This window comes from Electrophorus electricus, chromosome 14 (assembly GCF_041902795.1).
Source record: "Electrophorus electricus isolate QZ-2024a chromosome 14, ASM4190279v1, whole genome shotgun sequence".
Taxonomy (NCBI): Eukaryota; Metazoa; Chordata; class Actinopteri; order Gymnotiformes; family Gymnotidae; genus Electrophorus; species Electrophorus electricus.
In genome coordinates, this window is record NC_137510.1 from 18,276,746 (window position 1) to 18,300,112 (window position 23,367).

A 23,367-nucleotide genomic window follows, 5' to 3' on the forward strand; every position below is an offset into this window, starting at 1 on the left:
GGGAGAGAGGGGGAGGAGGGGGAAGAGGAAGGGAGAGGGGGAAGAGAGAGGGAGGTGGGAGAGGGAGGGAGAGAGGGGGAGGAAGGGGAAGAGAGAGGGAGGGGTAGGGGGGAGAGATGGGGAGGGAGAGGGGGAAGAGGGAGAGAGTGAGTGAGAGAAGAGAGGGGGAAGAGGAAGGGAGAGGGGGAAGAAAGATAGAGGGGGAAGAAGGGTGGAGAGAGAGAAGGGGAGAGAAAGGGGAGGGAGAGGGAGAGAGAGAGAGAGAGAGAGAGGGGGAAGAGAGCAGGGAGAGAGGGGGGAGGGAGAGGAGAGGGGGGAGAGAGGAGAGGGGAGGGGAGGTGGGAGAGGGAGGGAGAGAGGGGGAGGAAGGGGAAGAGGGAGGGAGGGGTAGGGGGGGAGAGATGGGGAGGGAGAGGGGGAAGAGGGAGAGAGTGAGTGAGAGAAGAGGGGGAAGAGGAAGGGAGAGGGGGAAGAAGGGTAGAGAGAGAGAAGGGGAGGGAGAGGGGAGAGAGAGAGAGAGAGGGGGAAGAGAACAGGAAGAGAGAGGGCAGGGAGAGAGGGGGGAGGGAGAGGAGAGGGGGAAGAGAGGGAGAGAGAGAGTCTGGAGCTGGTTTCTATTAAAATCCTGTGATGAAGGCAAAGGGGAGGGGGGGATAGAGCTGTGTTGACAGCAGGCAGCCAAAGTGTTTTGGTAAATGCAGGAAGCCATAATTCACAGAATACCTTGTTGTGCGGAGGTGTTACATTGGTAATTTTATATTTCATGAGTTTGATAAGTATGTCATCTCTCTACACATGTATATGTCATACTTAAATACTGGTCCAAAGATTAATCGGTGTTAAAAAAAAAAACTGGTAAAAGTGCATTAGCAGCTCTTGTGTTGTACTAGCAGAGTGTGTTCTCCGATGCGCCCTCATTTTGTTTTTTTGTGTATTTTTTCTGTTTCTTAGAATAGGTCTGAAAATGTTAGTGTGTGTGTGTGTGTGTGTGCGCTCGTGCGTGCATAATTGTGTGTGTGTGTGTGTGTGCGCCCGTGCGTGCATAATTGTGTGTGTGTGTGTGTGTGTGGGTGTGCAGGTGTGTGTGTGCGTGCGGGTGTGTGTGTGTGCGTGCGGGTGTGTGTGCGTGCGGGTGTGTGTGTGTGTGTGCGGGTGTGTGTGTGTGTGTGTGCATAGGCACAGGCACAGGCAGGCATGTTTGTGTCGTCGCGTGAGAGGGGTGTGAATGCTGTGTCAGTGGCAGTGTGGAAAAAGGCGCTGGGACTCAGTGGGCTATACTGTGTGTGCTCACTACCCTTTACTGCATAAGGAGAGAGTGTCCCGCTGCCACCCGCCAGGCCTGACCCCAAAATAGCTGCTCGCCTGCTGGGTCTGGCACTGGTGCGAGATGCAGGCAGCGGCAGCCTCTTCCACCCACGCCTGGAGCCCATGCCAGGCGCGCTGGAGCACGCAGGCCGAGCCAGCTTGACCCAAGTGTACAGTCAAACTCTGGCCTTCATTTCCCCAAAGCTTGAGAGGAACTCGGCCTGCAGAAAGAAACAGACAGCAGAAGCTGTTGGCATCTCAGCAGTGGAAGATGAACAGCATGCAGCATGCAGGAGTAGCTGGTGAGGGAGAGCTTGGGTGTTTGAGGGTCCTTGTATTTGAAAGCTTTGGTATTTTAGAATTTGAGTATTTGGATATTTGATGATATTTAAGGGCTTGGGTACTTGAGGGCTGTGGTGTTTGAGGATTTAGGTGTTTATGGGTTTGTTTATTTGAGGGCTTGAGTATTTGAGGTTTGGGGTGTTTAAGGGCTTAGGTATTTAAGAATTTGGGTGCTTGCAGGTTTGGGTATTTGAAGGCTTGGGTGTTTGAGGGCTTCAGTGTTTAAGCGTCTGTATGAGGCACTGAACAAATAGAAAAAGAATGTATTCAAAGGTTTGAAGGTGTGTTCTGCATGAAGAACAGGGCCAAAGTCAAGAGCATATTGGACTTAGAGAGAATGCAGAAAGGGAGGGATGGAGAGAGATGGAGATGGAGTGAGAGAGAAGTGGAGAAAGTAAAAGATAGAGATGGATGTGGAGGGAGGAAGAGGTGAAGAGGTAGCTGGCCCCTCCACAATAACCAGTGTGTGCACAGGCAATAGCCCATTTCTTCACACCCAAAAAACAGAGCTGGGAACCTGATCTGCCCTGGCATTAGCAACGGGTAATGAAAGAACAACAGGAATCTGAGCACTCAGCTCTCTCCCTCCCCTTATGTCTTTCTTTTTCCCTCTCTCCCTCCTTCCATCCCTGACTCAATTACCGAGTTAGGCTTAACTGTGGAAAAAGCAAACCACCTCACCCTGAGTCCTTCTAGCTTCAATATTTTCATGACCATACATGCTGAAACAAAGAAGAATAATACGCCAGGTTTGAAAGGGTTTCATAATGTGCTTTCTGAAGGAGCTCAAGGGTGTGTTTTACTTATATGATGCAGCTTTGTAGATTTCTTTCCATAGGCATTCCATACTTGCTGCAGTGGCAAGCAAACCGCTTCATAAGATTCTCAAAAGTGCAGTCAGCAGCAGCTTATAGGGCACGTGGTAATGTCTGAGGGTATGCGCTCAAATGGTGGCGTATGGGGAGGCTGCGGCTTCAACCCAGAGATCAGTGGGCACATTTAATTCCACTGCTAATAAAAACAAACAGGTTTACACATACACTCAGGCACAGACACAGATGCATACGTATGTACACAGACCGTTTGCAGACATCTAGCTGTAACAACAAAGGCGGGTTTGCTCTTTCTCTGTGGGGGTGTGGATGTTTGTTTGAAGATGTCTTTGTGTGTGAGTATGTAGATGTGTGTACTTATGTGGCTAGGTGGGTGTAAGATTAATTGTAGGGAAGAGTGTTATTCATTTCATTCAATTGCATGGGATATTATGGATGAACAGCTGCTTGTGTTCATGGCACTTTGAGAGAGTGCGCTAACAGCCACAGGCGCCACTACTTTTAACCTGCTTCTGCTCCCGCTATACCCTCCCCTCTCACCCTTCTGGCTGTCCCAGTGAAGTGGAGAGAACAAATAAAACAATGTTCTCCACAGAAAAGAAAGGGAGAGAGCAAAAGGCCACGTGTCCAAGGCTCTGGAGGGAGAACCCATAAGGCCACCGGCATTGTTCTATTTTGCTTGAAATACCATCCCACTGGAGGACAGCTAATTTATGGAGTGCCCTGCAGGCGTGAGCAGGTACTGCCACCAAGAGCATGCTCCTGCAATAGAGGATCCCTGTGGAGAGCCTTGTATCCATTACAGGAGCTGAGGCAGCACTCTCTGACTGAGGCTTGGGCTTGGGAGTTTGTTTAAGGACACCAGGACCAGGGACTGGTGGACATGTGGGCCTGCTGTATCATTTCTCAGCACTCGTGTCTTGCAGTGCCTTTGTCCCCAGCGCAGAGGGGAACCATGGGAGATTTATGATGCATGTTCCACCCCAGAGCTCGTGTGTGTGTGTGTGTGTGTGTGTGTGTGTGTGTGTGTGTGTGTGTGTGTGTGTGTGTGTGTGTGTGTGTGTGTGAGGCAGGGAGAGTGAGACAAAGAAAAAATAGTGAGCACATGAGAGATAGTAGATAGTAGTCTCTACACCCCACGTATGCCGAGTTGACCATTTCTAACAAAACCTAAAAGGAAACAGGGCAGGATCCTGTGTTTTACAGTGGATAGAGACTGAGTAAGAACCCAGTTGTGCAACTTTTTCAGACATTGAAACAATAAAGTCATAGCAGCAGCCATATTCAGAGCTTTTCTTCTTTGGTTTCTTGGATCTTAGAGCCTTCCATTTTTGATCCAAATGCAGCATGGCTAGGAGACAGCGGGTGAGGTCTTGCAGGCCAGCCTGTCTGTGTGGTCAGAGGGGTGTGTGTCCCGCTGCTCACACAGGCCTTGCATGATCCTGGATTTGCGTCTCGAGGAGCCTCTCTCCATGTCTCTGGCTGCTGCACTCATGCTGCTCCGCTCCCATGCGGAGGAGCATATGGCTCCTCTCGAACCTGCAGCCTTATCACATACGAGAAGCACAGTGTCTCTGTGGTGAAAGATCCCATGTTGGTGGAAGTGTGCGAGTGCCAGAGTGAGAACAGCGTAGCTCACTGGGAGGGGGGGGGCATGGCTCGCTTGGCAAGGATGGTGTCATTGCACCTGAGCCCAACCCCCATGTCCATGGCAGACAGAGAGAGAGGGATAAGTTCTTCATGGCTTTGCAGGTATGTGCAGTTGATGTCCAGTTCCAATGGCCTCCATCATTTGTGTTTTATCCTTTGTGGATGGAGGATTAGTCTCATAGCCACGGGCTAATTCAACAACACTGCGTTTGACATTCAGAAGCAGCTCTGCATCACGGCTCTTCCAGAAGGAGAAGCCTCCATGGGCCCAGGTACCGAATAGCTGCCCTCAGCAGAGCCACCTGAAGAGAAGACTCCTGCAACCTCCCCTCATCATCAAGCTGGAGGGAGAGAGAGAGGGAGAGAGGACCCATTGTTTATGACATTCTCCTCCTTTGTGCTCTGAAGACCTAACACAGCTTCTTTACTGTTTTATTTGTTTCAGAGCATATTTTTATAATACTGGTAGTACATTTAGTAGCTTAGTGGAGACATTCAGAAACAAACCAAAGGGTGTGTCCCTCTTGCCGATGAGTTATAGCAGGCGAATGCTGCCACTTTCAGGGCCAACCATTCTGCCTGTGTGGAAATAGAAGAAACTGATGTGGGATGCTTGGCACCTCACTGGACCAGCCTCCCTGAAGGCTGCTGGGCCACAGAAGGCCTGGTCAAATCAAATGATGGCTGGAGGAATGAACTTCCTCCCGTCGTCCCGTGTCAGAGATGCTGGCGAGCCGAGGGTAAAACCGAGCACAGGAGAAAGAGACATGAAAAGAAGAAAGAAACCACGAGAGGTGAGGGCTAGATGGTAGACACGAAGTGAAGTACAGCGGCAGCAATGTCCAGGCTGTATACAGAGAAGCAGGTAAAGCGATTCAAGGGATCTGAAAGGGAGAGGGAGAGACGGAGAGATGAAGCGGGGAGAGAAGAGGAGGGAGCAGGGCTGGGCGGTGCTCTGCAGCTGGTGATGTGGCTGTGTGGGTCTGGGCTTGCACTCTGTGGCCCTTGGTTAGTGTCACCGAGTGCTAGCTGGAGACAGGGGCCTGGCTTGCAGCCAGCCAGGCTGTTTTGGGCTTGAAGTTTACCCCAGTGTAAAATCCCAGTCGTAGCAGGATCATTACAGAGCTGGAAGGGCAGGCTTTTCCATGCGCTCAGACAGCGAAGACGTTACGCGGCGGTTTGATGTGCAGGCGTGTTTAGGGACAGCACTCAATACAGTAATGATTCCCATCAGTAGCTGTGGCTTCACTGGGTTTCCTATTCTGGAGCAGAATCAGAGGTGGATTACAATTATGTACATATGCGCACACACACACACGCACACACACACACACACACACACACACACACACACACACACACACACACACACACACACACACACACACACACACACACACACAGGATCTCTCTGCACTAAGATTTCATGTAACTGACTGTTCCTAGGGCTGAGGGGTGATGTGCATGTGTGTCTCTCTGTGCAGGGAATGACCTGTTTCTGGTGGCTGTGCATGAGCTGGGTCATGCCTTAGGCTTGGAGCACTCCAACGACCCCACGGCCATCATGGCCCCATTCTACCAATACATGGACACAGAGAACTTCAAACTGCCTCACGATGACCTACAGGGTATCCAGAAGATCTATGGTAAGAACAGCAGTAGCCAGATGTGGACTGCCTGTCCGACAACGTGGCCTCTCTGCTAACTGCATTAGTTGGAGAAGAGTTGGTGCAGAGCAGAAGCCAGCTGACAGAGTTTAGGGATCTGCTACTCATATAAGAACAGAGAAAAGGGTCTGTTACCAATAAAACCACAAACTCCTTTTAATTGTTTATTCCAGGGGAAAAAAAAAACTTTATCTTTTTCTTTCTGGAAAAGATTTTGTTATAAAGAGGTCATGGCCAGAGCAACAATACCAAAGACACCGATTGCCTTTCATCGTTACATAAATGGTCAGATCAGCTTGATCAGGACACAGCTTTGCACGTCATCTCCTCGTCTCCTGCCTTCACCCTGTATGTCTCAGTCTCCTCTACCCTCCACCCATCCTGTGAAAGAAAGGCAGGGTCAGCCTGGGCTCCTTCAGCAGATGTTCATGTCCTGGAGCCTCCCCCACTTTCCTCCCACTCGCTCCTCCTCATGTTCTTCCTTTCCCACTTCCTTCCCAGCCTTGTGTGGAGAGCGTCACAAGATCTCACACACAGGATGAGTTCTGACGCAGGAGACCTGGAAGTGAGAGAATGCCCTCAAAACCCCTGTGAAGTGTAGACACATGCACACACATGCTATAAACCCCCCAAAAAATCATTCAGCATTTAAAGACTACAAAGAGGAGGGCAGCACTAACTATATTGTAGACTCAGTTCTGAAATTGGCTCTTTGTAATTCTGCATATGTATCTGTAACATGGCATGAAAGTGGGATCCAAACCAAAGTCTGGAGTCCTGTGGCTTCTCTCGATTTCTCTGCCCACACTTTACCATTTTGTAATGGGAGAGTGAGCTCTTTCCTCCTTAATCCACAATCTATTTCAGGAGATTTAATTCAGTCAATGAACAAAATCTCCTTCTTCTTGCTCACTCATCAGGCCAGAGGTCCAGCCTGGGGTAACGAGAGGAATAACTGTCCCTCTAATTATCTGAGCCTGCCTTTAGTGAACAGTACGGAGGTCACATTCCTACTCCCCCATGATTCCCTTCCCCAAAAGCATTCCCTCTAATGGGAATGGGAATATGGCACCCTGACAACCATTTCAGAAAAGACAACAGTTCTAAGAAAATGTGTCATGTGTGGCACTGAAAGATATCTGAAGATAATAATACTCACTGTCTATTGATCCATTGAAAATGCAGGATAAATCAAGTGTCAGGGTCCATTGTATTTTTTAAAGGCTACAACACAATTACAAATCAGACCACATCACCACATCAGACCTCCTTTCAGTGTAAGGAGTCTAGCTGGAAGCACAGCAGTAATCGTAGAGATGTAGGTGTGTTTTTATAAACTCCATTACCAGTCCAAATGAATAATACAATTGCCAATGTAACTGCATGACTGCCTAAGATGTATGAAACCCCTGGGTTTACTTTAAAACCAGCTGTTGGGATTATGAGTGTAGTTAGAATATCGTCTCTCTTATTTTCCTTTTCCACTCCATAATAGGATAGCAAGTTATTTACTTGATGCTATGTATACCTTTTTCCCTTTCAGGGCCCCCAGACAAGACCCCCCAACCCACGAAGCCTTTACCGACAGCACCTCCTCCCCGCTCCCACCCTCCTTCAGACCCCCGCAAACATGACCGCCAGACACGGCCCCCACGCTTACCCACGGGGGACAAGCCCATCCATCCCAACGCCAAGCCCAACATCTGTGATGGCGACTTCAACACATTGGCCATCCTGCGGCGAGAGATGTTTGTGTTTAAGGTAACAATACTTATTCTATCACATCCAGGGCAAACATTTATACCCAATACATAGGGAATTTAAAACCCATCGTAAGGAGACTGTCTTTAAACGATGAATAACTGTTAGGCCTTGTCGACATCTCCATTAGTCTATAAGGCAGCCAGATCTCCACTTAGGAGGGCTCCTCAATGCCCTACATTATAAGCCCCACTAGCTATAACTGAATGGCCCATGGTATACACAGTCATTTCTCCAGTAGAGAACAGCACAGATCAGGCAGTGTTACAGCTCAATTTGTGAGAGTAGTGTGCTTCACATGTGTTCCATGTGTGATGTTTGCTTCTGTCAAGTTGAAGGTCATTGACCTGTGAAACTCTTTACTTGATCCACTGAATCAACTACTTTCTTTGTGCCCCTTAAAATGGCAAAGTAATCATAGGCCCTGCTTGCTTGTAAGTCAGCACCCTGTGTTCAGAGGGGAAAAATAAGCAATGCTTATAACCATGACTTGTAGCCCCCTGCTCCTCAAACCAAAATGGGCTAAGTGGAGTGTTAGAGTGTGAAGCCTTTAGCCAGTCTGAAATGTCCAGATCTGCTTGCACCAGTGGGAGCATGCCAGCCCATCTCATCTGTGAGAACCTACCAATGGAAGCACACCACCCAGCCTGTAACACCCTCAGACCCACACAGATATCCTTTGTTCCCCTCACTAAATCTTTTGTGTAGTCTGAATTCATCTCTTAGTTAAGGCACGACAGAAAGAACGTACGTTTTCTATAAGTAGTTAAACGCACATTGACACAGATTTATTTCTTCTGCAGTTTTTATTTTTTTCTTGTAACCGTCTGTGCTCCAGAAGCAGAGATCTCTGTCTAAAAGATCTGTCATGAATGGCAGTGCCTTGATGTGTTTGCTCCTTAGTACTGTAGGGTAAAGACACAAAGAACAATAGCATAAAATTCTACGTAGGTGCAGACATGTGTAAATATTGTAGTGGTTGCTGATTTTCCAGTGACTGAGCTGCTGCAGAGATTTCAAGACAGCCTGAGAGAAGGCCAGGAAATGTACATGCTTGTGGGAGCCTTTGGGGCTGAGAGATAGATGGGTTTTCCTTCTCCCAGCCCTACAGGCTACCAGAGCCTGCCAGTTTCACTCCAGCTAAGCTTTGAGTTAAAAAAAAAAATGGCATGACTTATGATCCATGAGGAGAACTGGACCAGAGGTCATCTTTCAAGACTCTTTTCAAGACATCTTCTTATTGGTCTGTTACCCAATTTTTGTTTAATCAGCTGCCTGACAGGATTGATCTCAGGTCTGCCAAACTGGACTATTTTTGCCTTTACCCTTAGGCTTGTTGCTCAAGCTAAAACAGTTGGAATCAGACTAAAATGTTTCATGACATTATGCCAAGACACTTTTGATATTTAGTTTCCTCCCCAGCCTCTTTCAACCACATGTTCATTATTTGAACTGACCACCTAAGCTTTTTTTAAAAAATACTTTTAACACCCATATTTTGGTCCATTTCTGTGCAATTATGATTACAATCATGCAAGCTTGTCCTCTATAGTCGTTTATACACTGCCTGGCCAAAAAAAAAGGTCACCACCTGGATTTAACTAAGCAAATAGGTAAGTGAAAGGAATGTGGTCAGAAAAAAAAATCTTGAATGATCGTGATCAGCCATCACTTAAATGTGTGATGAGATCAAATCGTAGAAAAACAACAGTAGAAATCAGGGATATGTTTAATAGTGAAAGTAAGAGCATTTCCACATGCACAATGTGAAGGAAACTCAAGGGATTGGGACTGAACAGCTGTGTAGCCTTAAGAAAACCACTTGTCAGTGAGGCAAAAATGGCTTCAATTTGCTAGGGAGCATAAAGATTGGACTCTGGAGCAATGGAAGGTGGTCATGTGGTCTGATGAGTCCAGATTTACTTGTTCCAGAGTGGTGGGCACATCGGGGTAAGAAGAGAGACGGCTGAAGTGATGCACCCATCATGCCTAGTGCCTACCATACAAGCCTGTGTGGGGTAGTGCTATGATCTGAGGTTGCTGCAGTTGGTCAGGTCTAGGTTCAGCAACATTATGTGGCCAAAGAATGAGGTCAGCTGACTACCTGAATATACTGAATGACCAGGTTATTCCATCAATGGATTTTTTCTTCCCTGATGGCATGGGCATATTCCAAGATGACAATGCCAGGATTCATTGGGATCAAATTGTGAAAGAGTGGTTCAGGGAGCATGAGACATCATTTTCAGAAATGGATTGGCCACCACAGAGTCCATATATGAACCCCATTGAGAATCTTTGGGATGTGCTAGAGAAGACTTTGCGCAGTGGTCCAAATCTCTCATCATCAATACAAGATCTTGGGGGGAAAATTAATGCAACTATGGACAGAAATAAATGTTGTGACATTGCAGAAGCTTGTGGAAAAGGATGCCACAGCGAATGTGTGCCATAATCAAAGCTAAAGGTGGCCCAACGAAATATTAGAGTGTGTGACCTTTTTTTTTGGCCAGGCAGTGTATGTGCTATCAACAGTTTCTCAGTCTGTTTTGCATGAGATTTGCATTGTGCATATCAAGTGCTTGCAGTAGTAATAATTGACCTAGCTCATTAAGCTGGACTTCAGTACAAAGCACATTGAGCCAGACTGTGGAGGATTACATTAACCTTGTCTGGAGTGCCACAGGTGGGAACTAACACTGCCTCTTGCAACCTCATCAGGCTTAAGAACCAATCACAGCCCATGCTGAAGTATCCATCATACACACAAAAATCTAAAGTGGCTCAGAAGAGGCGCTGTGGGCGGGGGGAGCACACTGATGTTATAAAACCGCATACTCTTTTCCTCCTATCACAGAATAAGATGTAATTGGTTTGCTGTAAAGAACAGATCTAGAACACTAATTAAAGAGGTGCTCTTCCTCTTGAGGCTCTCTTCAGAGATGTGGTGGAGTGTGTGATGGATGAGTGATGTGGAAGTGTTGAAAGACTTGCGACTCTCTGTCATCTCCCTTTGGTGCCTTGCACTAGAGACTTATATGGTTGTAGTTGGGGCCTGTTTGAACATCCAAGTCTACAAACATCACAAGCTGAAGGATCTTCTCCACACACCCCCTCCCTGATTTTGCTAAAAGAGTGCTTCCAAGTTCAGCACTGGGAGTTGGGACCTCAAAGACAAAGAAATTTAATTAAATGGATTCTTGAAATAAGTTGCAGAAAATGTGTTTCTTAATAGACAGTATATGTTTGCAATTTAAGCAGAGATTAACTTTCAGGCAAAGTGAACACAACAAAGACAGAAATAAGGGCAGCCCTTCATTGTAGCGTCAGACATATATACAGTAAAAGTTAACACAAACTTTTTTTCAGAAAGCCTGTGGTGTGTTTTCAAACTGTATTTTAAACAATCCGTTCACCAACTTTCCATGCTGTTTGCTCTTCGTAAATTCTCACTCCTAAATGACTGATGAACACTTCATGCTGTAGCACTAACGCATGTGTGGGTGAGTGTGGGGTCACTGAGGGATTCTTGAGGGCCAAGCTGGGTGGGCAGTGGGTTTAGACTCCAGGAGCACTGAGAATCAGTGCTGCATATCACACTGGCCAGCTACAGGGTTACGATCAAAAGGAAGATATCCTACAGCCATGGTGAAAATCAGTGGAACTGCATGCTTCTGACTTCCATGATTGCCAAAAGCTGCTTCTCTGTGAACACACACCCACACATGAAAGCCCTGATCTGGACCATGGGAACAGCAGCCCCCACGTGCCTGAATTCAAGGGCCATCGAAAGCTGTTTCCTTCCTTGACATGAGATGGCTTTGGAGGGGTATATGCACAGGAGAGGAAGCGTGCAGCTGCCCTGCAGAGCAGAATGAGAGGCAGATAATTGACATGTCCCTCTTACACACCAAACTATTACATGCAAGACCTGAGGCTTACTTTCTGATTATACTTGACTTTTTAGCTGTTGTATTTTCCTGCTTAAAGTAACCCAAAATTTAAACAAGCAAACTTTGCCTCCTCCAGGATGCCTTTCTTCACTTTTTTCCTCACTCTTGGTTGAGGGGTAGATAGTCTCCCAGACTTGGCCTCTGCTGGGAAGTGCGTGTTGTTTGAAGTGCAGAAGCCAGTTTGACACTGTGCTGGCAGTGTGGCATTTGATGCGCCTCTGTTCTTGGCTGCTGACGGACCTTCCTGTGAACACTCCGGAGCAGAGAGCCTGCCTGCTTTTTAGACTGTGAAATAGAGAGACGGAGAGGGAAGCTTAAGTCCCTGCAGGGATCTCCTAGTCCTGGCTGGCATTACACATCACCTGGGCCTTTCATCTCTCCTCTCCACCTTACCAGCCACCCTCCTCTGCCCATCTGTGTCTTACTGCAGGCTGGATTAGTCTTGGCTGCTCAGGGCACATTCCTCTGCCTATGGCATCTACTGCTCTAACCCTTACTCTGCCTCGATTGCCTTATTATTAATCTGCAGGCACTTCTGAGCACTCTGTGTGTTTCATTCTGAGAGGTTAGAGGTGAATTTTTGAGTGACATGCGTTTATGAAAGGGGATAGATAGAGCTGGATTGCACCCATAGGCGTGTCACAGGTCTGTCTCTTTCTCTATGGGTTTCTATCTGTCTGTCTCTTTTTCTCTTGGTAGTGAGAGAAACCCTTGAGTAATACTGTGTGCTCTCAGACAATGCCCAGCAGCCTTTTTTAATGTTTTGAACAGGCCTAGAGCCTTACTGCTCACACAACAAAAACAGGAACTAGAACTAGGCTCCCGTTCAGCTCTGAGATCCGATCACGGTGCAAGTTTCAGAGCAACTGGTCAAGGAAGTGCAAACACGCTGCTCCAAACAAATGAATAATGAAATGTTTTGTAATGTGTTGTCTCTCTAGAAAAGGCCATTTTCTTGTGAAAAGATATAGTGTTTTACGGTGGATTCTTGATTACAGAGTGCCAGTTGAATTTGTTCTCATTACAGTCTGACTCAGTGCTTTGGTGGGGACTACATTTTTCTCTTTACAGATGGGAAGGGAACAGAATGGCTCTGATTTCACAGTTTTGATCTGTTTTCAATTACACTGCCATGTCGTACGAGAGAAAATGCTGAACAATTGAAATCAGTCCGACTTGGTGGGGGCTAAGGGGCTCATTCTCAAACAGCTGCAGCAAAGTGGAGAGTCTTGTGCGCATGCATGCATACACGTGTAGAGACATACATCACTGAATGCACTGATAAGTATAAGGTTGCTATTACATGCTCTCTTCACTCACGCGCTCCCTCTTTCTGTCCCTTTGTTTTGATCAGCTCCAATTCTTGGTCTTAGGGTAAAGTTGGTTGAAGTGTCCAGTTTCTCTTAGGCCTTAGCTCTGCAGCAGGTCTGGAGGCCATTCTGTTTCAAGCGTGTGGCGTGTATCTAGGTCATAATGGTTTCTGCAGCCCTTCTTGTGAGTCTGTGAGTCTTGGCTCCCATCTCATATCTCTAGGTTATTGGATGGCATGGTGACAGAGTTCACCATAATAAAACTGTTCAGACATTAGTGTAGGATGAAATCAAAACATGCCCCACATACATAATTCATGCATGTTGATGTTCTACATACATGTTGATGTCCTAGCACTAGCATACATGTTGATGTCCTAGCACTAGCATACATGTTGATGTCCAAGCACTAGCATACATGTTGATGTCCTAGCACTAGCATACATGTTGATGTCCTAGCACTAGCATACATGTTGATGTCCCAATATATGTTCATCCTGACCTTTCCTTGCTGTAAAAGGAAACTAGAACAAAAGGGCTAGTGGAAAAGCTTAAAAAATATGAAAACTAATAAAAAGTATAACTTCTTTATCTCCTTTTTCTTGTTTTTTGCAGTCTGTGTTTTATTTTAACAACTGTTTTGTTTTGTTTTGTTTTTTTCCATGGTCATAAATCCACTGGATTTAATGAAACACATTTTGCTGCCTTCTAAAGCCCTTCAAGCAAATTGTTCAGTAAATTTCAAGCGTAATTGAGCATGTGCGTATGTAGTACAGAGAGCAATTTGAGCTATTGTTAAACACCAACCTGCTAGCCCTCTGTCTACTATCTTCAAACTTCACGGCTGTGAAACTGAACTGCAGTTCAGAAACAGTGCCAAACTAGGCCCCATTCATTAACATTTAATGTAATATAAAGTACACGGTATAAAGCCATATGCCTTGTATTTTGACAAACACGTGGCATTGGTTGCTATGATGCCACCTTGTTCAACCTAAAATAATAATGAAAATTGGCTATATCATCTCCAAAGTTTAACGTTTTATAAAGTGTCGCAGACAGAGAGGCACAGTGTCTTTGTATTTAATGTGTTTGTGAGGAGTGATGTGTTGGGTGTGATTCCTCATTCTGTAATAAAAGAGATGAGGAGTGTTGCATACAGTGCTCACTTGTCTGAGAAGGCAGCCATGCTCTAATGAGGTCACACTACATGACATTCTGGGGGAAGGAATTCCACAGACATTGGGAGACTTTACACTGGCCTGACTAAACACAGTCACAAGCATTAACAAGATGGCTAGGGCTTTCAAAAGAGCACGGAGATGCGTAGCCTAATCAACATGTAGTTCTGCAGCATCCATTTAAGGAAAGTCAGAAATGCTTGCTTTATTCCTGATTGTCTGGGGCTCTGTTAAGCCATTCAGGACAATTTTCTTCTTGCAGTTTGTCTGTTTTTATTGTAAAGGTTCTGTTTTCCTCCTTCAGGATCACTGGTTTTGGAGGGTCAGGGACAACGCTGTAATGCCAGGGTATCCCATGCTCATCAATGTTTTCTGGAGGGGTCTGCCACCCAAGATAGATGCCGTCTATGAGAACAGCGAGGGCAAGTTTGTCTTCTTTAAAGGTAAATATTGCAACAAGTCTCATGAGTTAGTCATTGGACTGAAAGTATTACAGTTACAGCATTTAGCTGATGCTTTTATGCAAAGCAACTTACAATTATGACTGAATACAGCTTGATCAATTGAGGGTTAAGGGCCTTGCTCAGGGGCCCAACAGTGGCAACTTGGCAGTGGTGGGGCTTGAACTGACAAGCGTCTAATTACTAGTCAAGTACCTTAACTACTGAACTACCACTGCCCCTGGTTGAAAGTAGTAATCAGATTTTCATCAGTAGTCAAGAGTATAGTTTGGAGCTGTAACCATAGATGTAGGTTTTGAGCTTTTTTGTATTAATGTTCACTATGATTAGCATTATAAATTAATATAAACCTTAAGCTTTAGTGTGCCACAATTTTAACATTTAGGTAACATAATGTATGACTCAAGGTGCATGGGGCATCAGGTAAGTATCCTAGCAAATTTACAGGCACACACATGCAGGCTGGATGGCGATATGATGTTAGCCGGAAAACTGCTTTAGAATTTATGCTGTTTTGCAATTGTTGACTTAAATGCTACTTAACATGAGATTGCATAATGCAATGTTGTCAAACCTTAATCCTTCCCATTTGTTTTTCATCCTTTTGATATAATTATTGCAGGCAAGTGTAGGTCCCCTAGTAACTAGAAGTGCTTTAGAGTGATACCATAAGTGCTTGGTTGTTTCATAGTTTACCAGCCATCTTGTGTTATCATTACCGCATGCCAGTAGAACAGTGGTAATATAAGAGAGATGGAGGGTTGGGGATAGTTTAAGCTAATCACCTAATAATATTTAAAAATAAATTTGTTTTAGGTATTTTTTTCACTATTGATTAAAATTTAAAAAATGAGTGGAGAAGTTTGACAGTCCACTCTCTTACAAGTATTACTCTTACAAGTAATAATTACTAGGATTAGAGCTGGTGAAACTGCACTGCATTACAGAGAGAAGCAAAGGTGCTTATCTAAGGAGAATGTGACCTGTAATTGAAGCAATTTAGCTCTTAATCTGTAACGGTAAAGATTCTCACCAGGTGTGCATGTGCGCATGCATGCGTGCGTGTGCATGCGTGTGTATATTTCATGGTATTCCACATTTTTCTGAGTGCTATTTACTCTGCTGTATGCATCTTTACTCTTTACATTTAGTATGTGTACATCTGTGATCTCTGATTCAAAAACAGAATAGCTCACTGCATACTTGCAAAAGGCAAAAGCAACTAAACACTTTTATTATTATTCATCTATTGTAGCAAATCTCAGATGTGAATATATATCTTAGATTCCTCTCTTTTTCCTGCAATCCAGAGCGACAGAGAGAGAAAGACAGCAGGTGATAGGGGCTGGAAGAAAGAGAAGCTAACATACTAAGAAACAGGTTGAGATTATAATTACAAATACACCCACACACATGCACACACAGTTATTTTTTACTGTATAGTTCAGTTTCACAACAAACAGACTAATGGTTCCTAGTGTTTTGAGTGCTAAGAGAATCTTTCATTGTAATATTCTTCTTTCTTTTTGTGCTCCGGCATATCCCAGTCTGACTTATCCCAGCCCGGCACAGGGAAAGTTCAAGCGCGAGCCGAACTGTGCAGGATAATGTTGTTTGGCTTGCAATTTGCCATTACTCCTGATGACTTTTTTTCTTAATGAGCACCTTTCATCTTGACAGCAGAAGTCTCAAACCTCCTGTCATCCACTCGCTGGGAATTGTTTACAGCTGTCATGTGTGTACTGTCATGTGTGCATGTGTGTACTTCTACATACACACATGCACAAGCCCAAATGTCCACACTGACAAATAATGACTTCGACATTTGCACTGACAAATAGGCATACCTCCTAGATGTCATGTGTATCTTCGTCATTTTGATCACGCATCCAGGATAAGTGTAAATGATGCTGCAGAGTCAGGACTCATCTCCCTTCTGCTGTCTGGAGAGAAGGTTCTCCGACGATGTTGCGCCCTTGTTGTCCTGCAGACTTGTTTCAGGGCTTTTTTTTATTAACGGGAGAAGTATAGGTTGTAGTCATTTGGGAAACCATTTGCATTCTCATTTATTGTATTTTCAAATCTAACCACTCTTGTACTTATGCTTAAAAGTGTACTATGTCCACTGTATGTGTTCATTACGGTATGTTTGGTCCATGTGGAAGGGGAGAAAAGGGGTTGATTTAGACGCATTGCACAGCTTGAATAAAGACCAAAAAAGTTAATGTAAAATACATTGTTAGGAGATATAATCAGCTGACTGTGGGAGTCCTTTCACAGAATCCAGTGTGGAAGGCTGAAAACAGCACTAGATTTGAGAAAGCAGTTGATTCACAAACCAACCTTCAGTTCCAAAAATACAAATTTTCCTTAGTATTCCTTAAATATTTTATGTATGTATACACACACACACATCCTCTGGAGCCCCCAGCCCAACTGCCCTGTCTGGCCCCTGTCTGGCGGCCAGGGCTTCTTGGCAGAGCCAATTTGACCCTGTCAAGAAGGGCATGAGAAAGACCCAGGTGAAATGACAGGCATTTCCTATCCCTGGGGAAATGGCATAGACATGTCCTCCTCTGCACCCCTGCCCACTCCACCAGAAAATCTGCAGCCCTTGCAATCTAATCTCTTGCCTCGTATGGGAAGGCATGACCCAGCTGCCCTGCTGCTGACACTGCCCCAAGAGTCACCAGTATGGCCTGGAAGCTGCCAGTGGAAGGGGAGCTAAAAAAAAATTTTTTAAAAAGCAATACTCTCCTTTTTCTAAAGAACTCTGCATCTGTAACTTTCACCCCTTTAAAATAATCGAGGTCTGCGGTGAGGGCCCACCTCTCCTGCAAGCCTTTCAGATACTGACATTTAAAGTGAGCACTGAATGGGCTGGGACCCAGAGGGCTGTCAGACAAGTCGGCTGAGAACCATTCACCTTAATTAAAGGCAAACAGTGCAATCTAAAGGTGCGAAATTGAACATTTATTCTAGTGATACAGACATTTATCACAAAGTACTATAAATAGGAGAAAATTCATGTCAATAATGCCATTGGCAGGTGGGGTGTCAGCAGTTTGGGGAAGCTGGGCTTGACTGGGTCCCACAACCATAAAAGAAAATCATAGATTTTCCTATAATGACATGACATACAAAATATGCCATTAGTTAACATTGATTCAAAAACAATATATGTGTGCATGGGTGGAACAACTCAGGGAACTGCATAATTGTAAATCAAAAAGCAGCAGGCAATTGATAGCAAGTGTTTAATGGGGATTTGTTGGTAAGTCAAGCTGAATCACAGCACTTTTGTTTGGTCAACCAAATGTGCTCTAGGGAAAGCATACAGTACAAGCAGCTGTGCAAATGTTCACCTGCGGCTGTGCCCCTCACTTCTGCAGGAAAGCAGTTCTGGGTGTTCAAGGACACCATGCTCCAGCCTGGCTACCCAAAGGACATCTCCATGTTTGGGAATGGCATGCCCGCACAGAGCATTGAGACTGCCGTCTGGTGGGAGGATGTAGCCAAGACCTACTTCTTCAAAGGGGACAGGTCTGTGTGTGTGTGTGTAAGTGTGTGTAAGTGTGTAAGCTTACACCACATCAACATCAACTCACTGCAATATCACTATGACCATATTTTTGTGCATTTATCGCTTCTGGGCAGGTATTGGAGATACAATGAGGATATGCGGACCATGGATCCTGGCTACCCAAAGTCTATCACAGTGTGGAAGGGTGTTCCAGATTCTCCTCAGGGTGCCTTTGTTGATAAAGCCAATGGTACAATTTGTTCCCTTAATTCATTAGTACTAAATATATTTTGCTGTTGTGTTATGTACAGTACTGCACTGTATCGTTCTTTAACTTCTGCTTACCATTGCAATGGTGCTCAGCACAGTATAGAGCTTTCACTATCTGTCCTATTATTCACCATGTCCAACTGGAGAGCTTAAAGGAACCACAGGAGAGGCTTGTCCATCAACTTTTTGACTGTCTGATTGGTTGTCCAGAGTGGGTGGTGCATTTCATTGGCTGATGCCAAGGAATGGGTCTGTCTGACTTTGGCAAAGCTTATCGCTAGAGGTGTGCTCTTGGAGAGCCACATGCTTGCCATCTGTTCCCATCTCAGTCTGCCAGATCCACACATGGGCTCGAGCATTCATCAGAGCGTGAAGGGTGGATCGATATTCCAGGGAAGTCATTTGGCTGACCACACTCTCCAAGTGATCACTAGCTTTCCTTTGTCTGCCGTCCCTCCGGATCACCCGGATGCCACAGCACACAGAAAATTGGCCTTAATTGTCAGCCATCATTGCCACCCAATAAAGCCGTGACAGTGACGGGAACTTTTCTCAGTCACGTCCATAGTGGGAAATGCAGGAGTTTGTTTGCCAAAGAGGCAGCATTGTACAGCAGGCTGCTCTACTGCTGGTTCTGATCAAGCGCAGTGCCCGGCAGAGCTGCTCACAGCTCTCCCGTGGCATGCTACTTCTCCACCTCAGTCTCATTTGCAGTCAAGCTGAGGTCCAAGTTGCACTTTCCCGGGATGAATCTTTCTCTCCTGGACTATAAACTACTCCACTGCTCCAGTGATTTAAAACCACCTCACACACCCCAATGGCCCCTTGAGCCGAAGGAGTCCGACGGCCCTGGCTTCTAAGCTGGCAGAGCATCTGCTGTGTTCTCTCTTTTTCTGGAGAACATTCATGAATAATGCAGGCAGAGAGGAAGGAAGTGTTCAGCCAGATTGTCCTGCTGAGGATGTCACCAGCTCCCATTTGTTTTATTCACCAGGGAGCTGGAGATGTGCTCTCATTTCTCCACACATAACAATGCTAGGAATGTAGGCCAGTGGGCTACAGCAATACACATGCAGAGGAGAATACAAACTATTGTCATTCTGTTTGCATATGCTCCTCATAAATACAGATACCAACTGCACTCCTGGGCTTAAATGATCTATCAAGGATCCTGATGACATTGTTTAAAAATAAAATGTCTGAATGTCTTGCAGGCTTCACATACTTCTACAAAGATAAAGAGTATTGGAAGTTCAACAACCAGAGGCTACGGGTTGAGCCAGGCTACCCTCGCTCCATCCTCAAGGACTTCATGGGCTGTGACCTAACACCCATCGACCCCGACCGCCTCCCCACCGAGGACGTTGACATTGTCATTCAGCTTGACAACGAGGCCAGCACAGTGAAAGCCATTGCCATCGTCATCCCCTGCATCCTGGCACTGTGTCTGCTGGTGCTGATCTACACCGTGTTTCAGTTCAAGAGGAAGGGCACACCACGTCACATACTGTACTGCAAACGCTCCATGCAGGAGTGGGTGTGAGTCAGTGCCCCACCCAGGCCTGTCCCTTACTCCCACCCCACCCCCGGTAATTGCCGCGGTGGTACAGCCCACCTTAAACCTGCAGACTACGGCCCTGACCTCACTCTGTCTCACTATGGTTCTCTGGGGAGCAGAGAGGGCCATTGCCTAGATCTCCCCCTCCAGGAGAGGAAGGGTGCATTACTCCTTACTCTCAGCCTCTCTCCTATTGGCACAGTGCAACCAATCTAAGACTAGGGAGGGTTTCAGACTCCTCCCATGGTGCATTGTGTCGTCCTGTGTCAAATCAGGTCTTAACTGTTCTAAGTGGAAAAAGCTGATTGCTATATCTTTAGGTTTTACTCGATTTTGCACGCTCAAAAGAGAAAAAGGAGAAATATGCCCATTTTAAAGTTGCTGGAATTCAACAAGTACACGTCTTAAAAGTTTACCTTTTTATCTTTTAGCCTATTCTTTGACTTTAATCCATAACTTATTTTTTGAACCGAGGTATGTACAACTCCCTTTAAGCACTCCTGAAAAAGAGAGCCCAAACCAAATAAAGACTCTTTCTCTCCAAAGAGGATTTTATATATATATATATATATATATATATATATATATATATATATATATATATATATATATATATATATATATATATATAATTCATTTTTTTATTTTTTTATCACTTTCTTTTCTTTTTTTTCTCCCTGCTTATAATCTTCTGTAGTGATGAGAAGTGGGGAATTCTTGACTGTTGTGGCAGTCTGTCTCAAAAACAGGAGCCAAAATATTCTGCAATATTTTTAACAGCTTTAATTATAGATTGTGTTGTTCTTGTTTGGTCTTCTCTTTTATTCTTTTTTTCAGTATTGTTTTTTTTTTCTTTTTTTTTTTTCCAGCAAGCCAGTGGGCCACATCTGTTGCTTTGCTCCCTTTGTCCTGCCTGTGATTAACAGGCCATGGTTAACCAAGTTTGGCTGCGCGGGTCTGCCAAGTTGCTGGAGCAAGGGCGATCTGTCAGTGAAATATATCATTGGGAGCTAAGAACAGGGTTCAAGCCAGTACATCAGCAAATTCGTTTCTGCGACAGTCTTATGCGCTATATCAGTGGGAATCCGATTTTAAAGGAAGGGCTTGAAGTGCTATAGTGCTTTAAAAGATCACTCACTTGTTTGTTCCTGTTTACCTGCCCTGCAACAAAGCTGGGAGTATTGGTGCTCCCGTCTGAACGGAAGTGGCTCCTGAGCAGCACGCCACACGTCATCTCCTCTGGACGGCCTCACTTAGGTGCAGTGTTGAGATCCCTTGTCATGGGTACGCTGCACAGGGGCTTAAAACCAGGACCCACAAGAACAACATCTCAGGACAGCGCTTGTGTGCAAGAGTGCATGAGCGTTCGTGTCCGTGTCTGTGTCCTGTAAATGACAGCAGGGCACAAATGAAAACATGAACACACAGTTTAAAAAAAAAAAAAATGCTAGGTTGTTTTGAAAAAGGAATTTCTGGGTGGAGCTAGAGCTCTTAACACACCTTGCGGCATGCAACTTGAACCCTCGGCTCAGCTTATCACATCAGAAAGATTCTCAAACTCTTCAACATACAGTACCTTGCTTGCATTTTTTTACATTTTCTTTTTTCCTGGTACAATACAGAACAAATATTTTATGATTTCAGCCTCAAGGTATAAGTGGTACTCAAGTAAGCTGAGTTGTCATCAGGCATTCTTTTGTTAACCAATATCAAAAGAGCTATCTTGATTTGTCATTAATTCAGTCTAACTGAGGGAAATCAGTGAACATGTGTCATTGCTGTTTGGCAAGCATTCTTTGAATGTCTGTCTGTCATGCTAAAGTTCTATTCTTATGAGGACAAACAAGAGATATCTATCTACATGTAAGACTTGGGATGATGGAAAAGTCCTGGCAGAAATAATAAATTGATTAGTATGGCATAAATGTCTTTCTATACTTTTTTTTTCTAATGTCTAGAGCAAAATGTATTTCTTTAACTTGATAGTGCTGATTGTTGCTGTCACTCTTCTAGTCTTGCTATTTTTCATCTGGTTTTCCTTGTTCTCACTTCTTTCTCACTTACTGTTTCTCTCTCTGTCTGTATGTCTCTCTTTCTCTGTGTTTACACATATGCTCAGTATTTCCCAGAATTTCAGTAGACAAAAACCAAGTTAACCGCAAAAAAAACCAAAAAAAAAAAAAAACAACAAATTCAGCCATCATCTTAATGTGGGAAATACCAAAACCAGAATTTCAGCCTTATAATGAAACTGTATGCCATGCAGTCATAGTTCAAGTTTGATGGGAATCAGAGCATCAGAAATGTCAACAGAGACATGTTTGCTATGACCACTAGCTGCCATGGACAAAAAAACTCATTTTAATTTAATCCCACAAGGTTTGGTCTAACATAATAAGGCAGTGGAACCGATTTCATTGTGGATTTTAACTGGCCACAGTTCCTGTGACAAAAGACATGAGACCTCTTAATTTACTAGTCTGAGGGTCCAGTCTTGGGCCTAACCAGGGTTCAGACTTATGACTAACCAGGGTTCAGTCTTAGGCCTAACCAGGGGTTCAGACTTAGGCCTTTGCCATACTACTGTTTTAGACTCTCGGCTGACCAGCAAAGTTTTTTTTGTAGTTGGCTTTGCTCTGGTTTGTGAGAGAACAGAAGAAGTGGTGCTAACTTCACCTACACACTGACAAAGTAATCCTGTGGTGCTGTTCTCTTCTTTAATTCAGTGGGGATTTACACATGAGTGATTGGGGCCTGAGGAAGAATAATATGCTTACGTTGATCACTAATCTTTACTGATGCACAGTGCAATTTCTAATGGCTCACAGTTACCTTGGTTACTAGATATTTTTACTAGGGAAAGCCTTGAGGGGTCATTCATTTTGAACAAGCTCCATGTTTGAGTATAAAAGCGATTCATATGTATAGAGGCAGAAATCATCAGATTAGCTTGCTGGGGATACCTGTTGTTCTGTGTCACAGTGTTATCCATTTCCAGTAATGTTATTCATTTTCCAATCCAAAACCTTTTGTTGTTCCTCATGTTCATTTTCATGACATTATCTGTGGTTGTCTTCATATATATAATAACATCTTTTTGCATTCAAGACTGAAAAATATGAAGGGAACAATTTAGAAGAAACGTCTTTTCTACCATTTTTCATCATTGTCTCTTTGTGCTGTATCTTTTCAGGATACATGGTGTTGATCAATAAACACATTTGAACATAATTTCCACAAACCTTTTCATGTTTTTTTTTTCCTCTCCATATCATTTGTTTTTCTCATGTTTTTCCTGGTGAGTTTCATCTCTTGGATGAATCATGGCATGGGAAACACCAGTCCAGCAGTCGGGTTTGTCTTTGCTCATCCCCACCTGTTTGTACAGAAGCATGTTCAGTGCAGGAACAGCTGCATGCGAACGGCACAGTTCCCGTCCAGGATGAGGCAGAAGGAAGGGAGGTGCCACAATCAGCGTGTGATGATGGGAACTGTGGGGGGAAATTAGCTCTATTAATCACTGCATTGATTGTGACGCTGAGGCTGGTCCCGT

General features: G+C 44.7%; 1 protein-coding gene across 5 annotated transcripts in view; it reads left to right on the plus strand.

The window, feature by feature from the left end:
• The window catches only part of mmp16a (matrix metallopeptidase 16a (membrane-inserted)), a 46,933-nt gene extending 23,878 nt beyond the window's left edge, over positions 1-23,055 (plus strand). For all 5 annotated transcript variants that reach the window (XM_027015654.3, XM_035530560.2, XM_081696207.1 and 2 more), the window contains 6 exons: positions 5,615-5,776; positions 7,341-7,558; positions 14,307-14,445; positions 17,856-18,006; positions 18,121-18,236; positions 19,471-23,055. In XM_027015654.3, coding sequence (XP_026871455.2) covers positions 5,615-5,776; positions 7,341-7,558; positions 14,307-14,445; positions 17,856-18,006; positions 18,121-18,236; positions 19,471-19,799 — 1,115 coding nt within the window. In that variant the 3' untranslated portion in view covers positions 19,800-23,055. The remainder of the gene's footprint in view (positions 1-5,614; positions 5,777-7,340; positions 7,559-14,306; positions 14,446-17,855; positions 18,007-18,120; positions 18,237-19,470) is intronic.
• Positions 23,056-23,367: the final 312 nt, after the last annotated feature.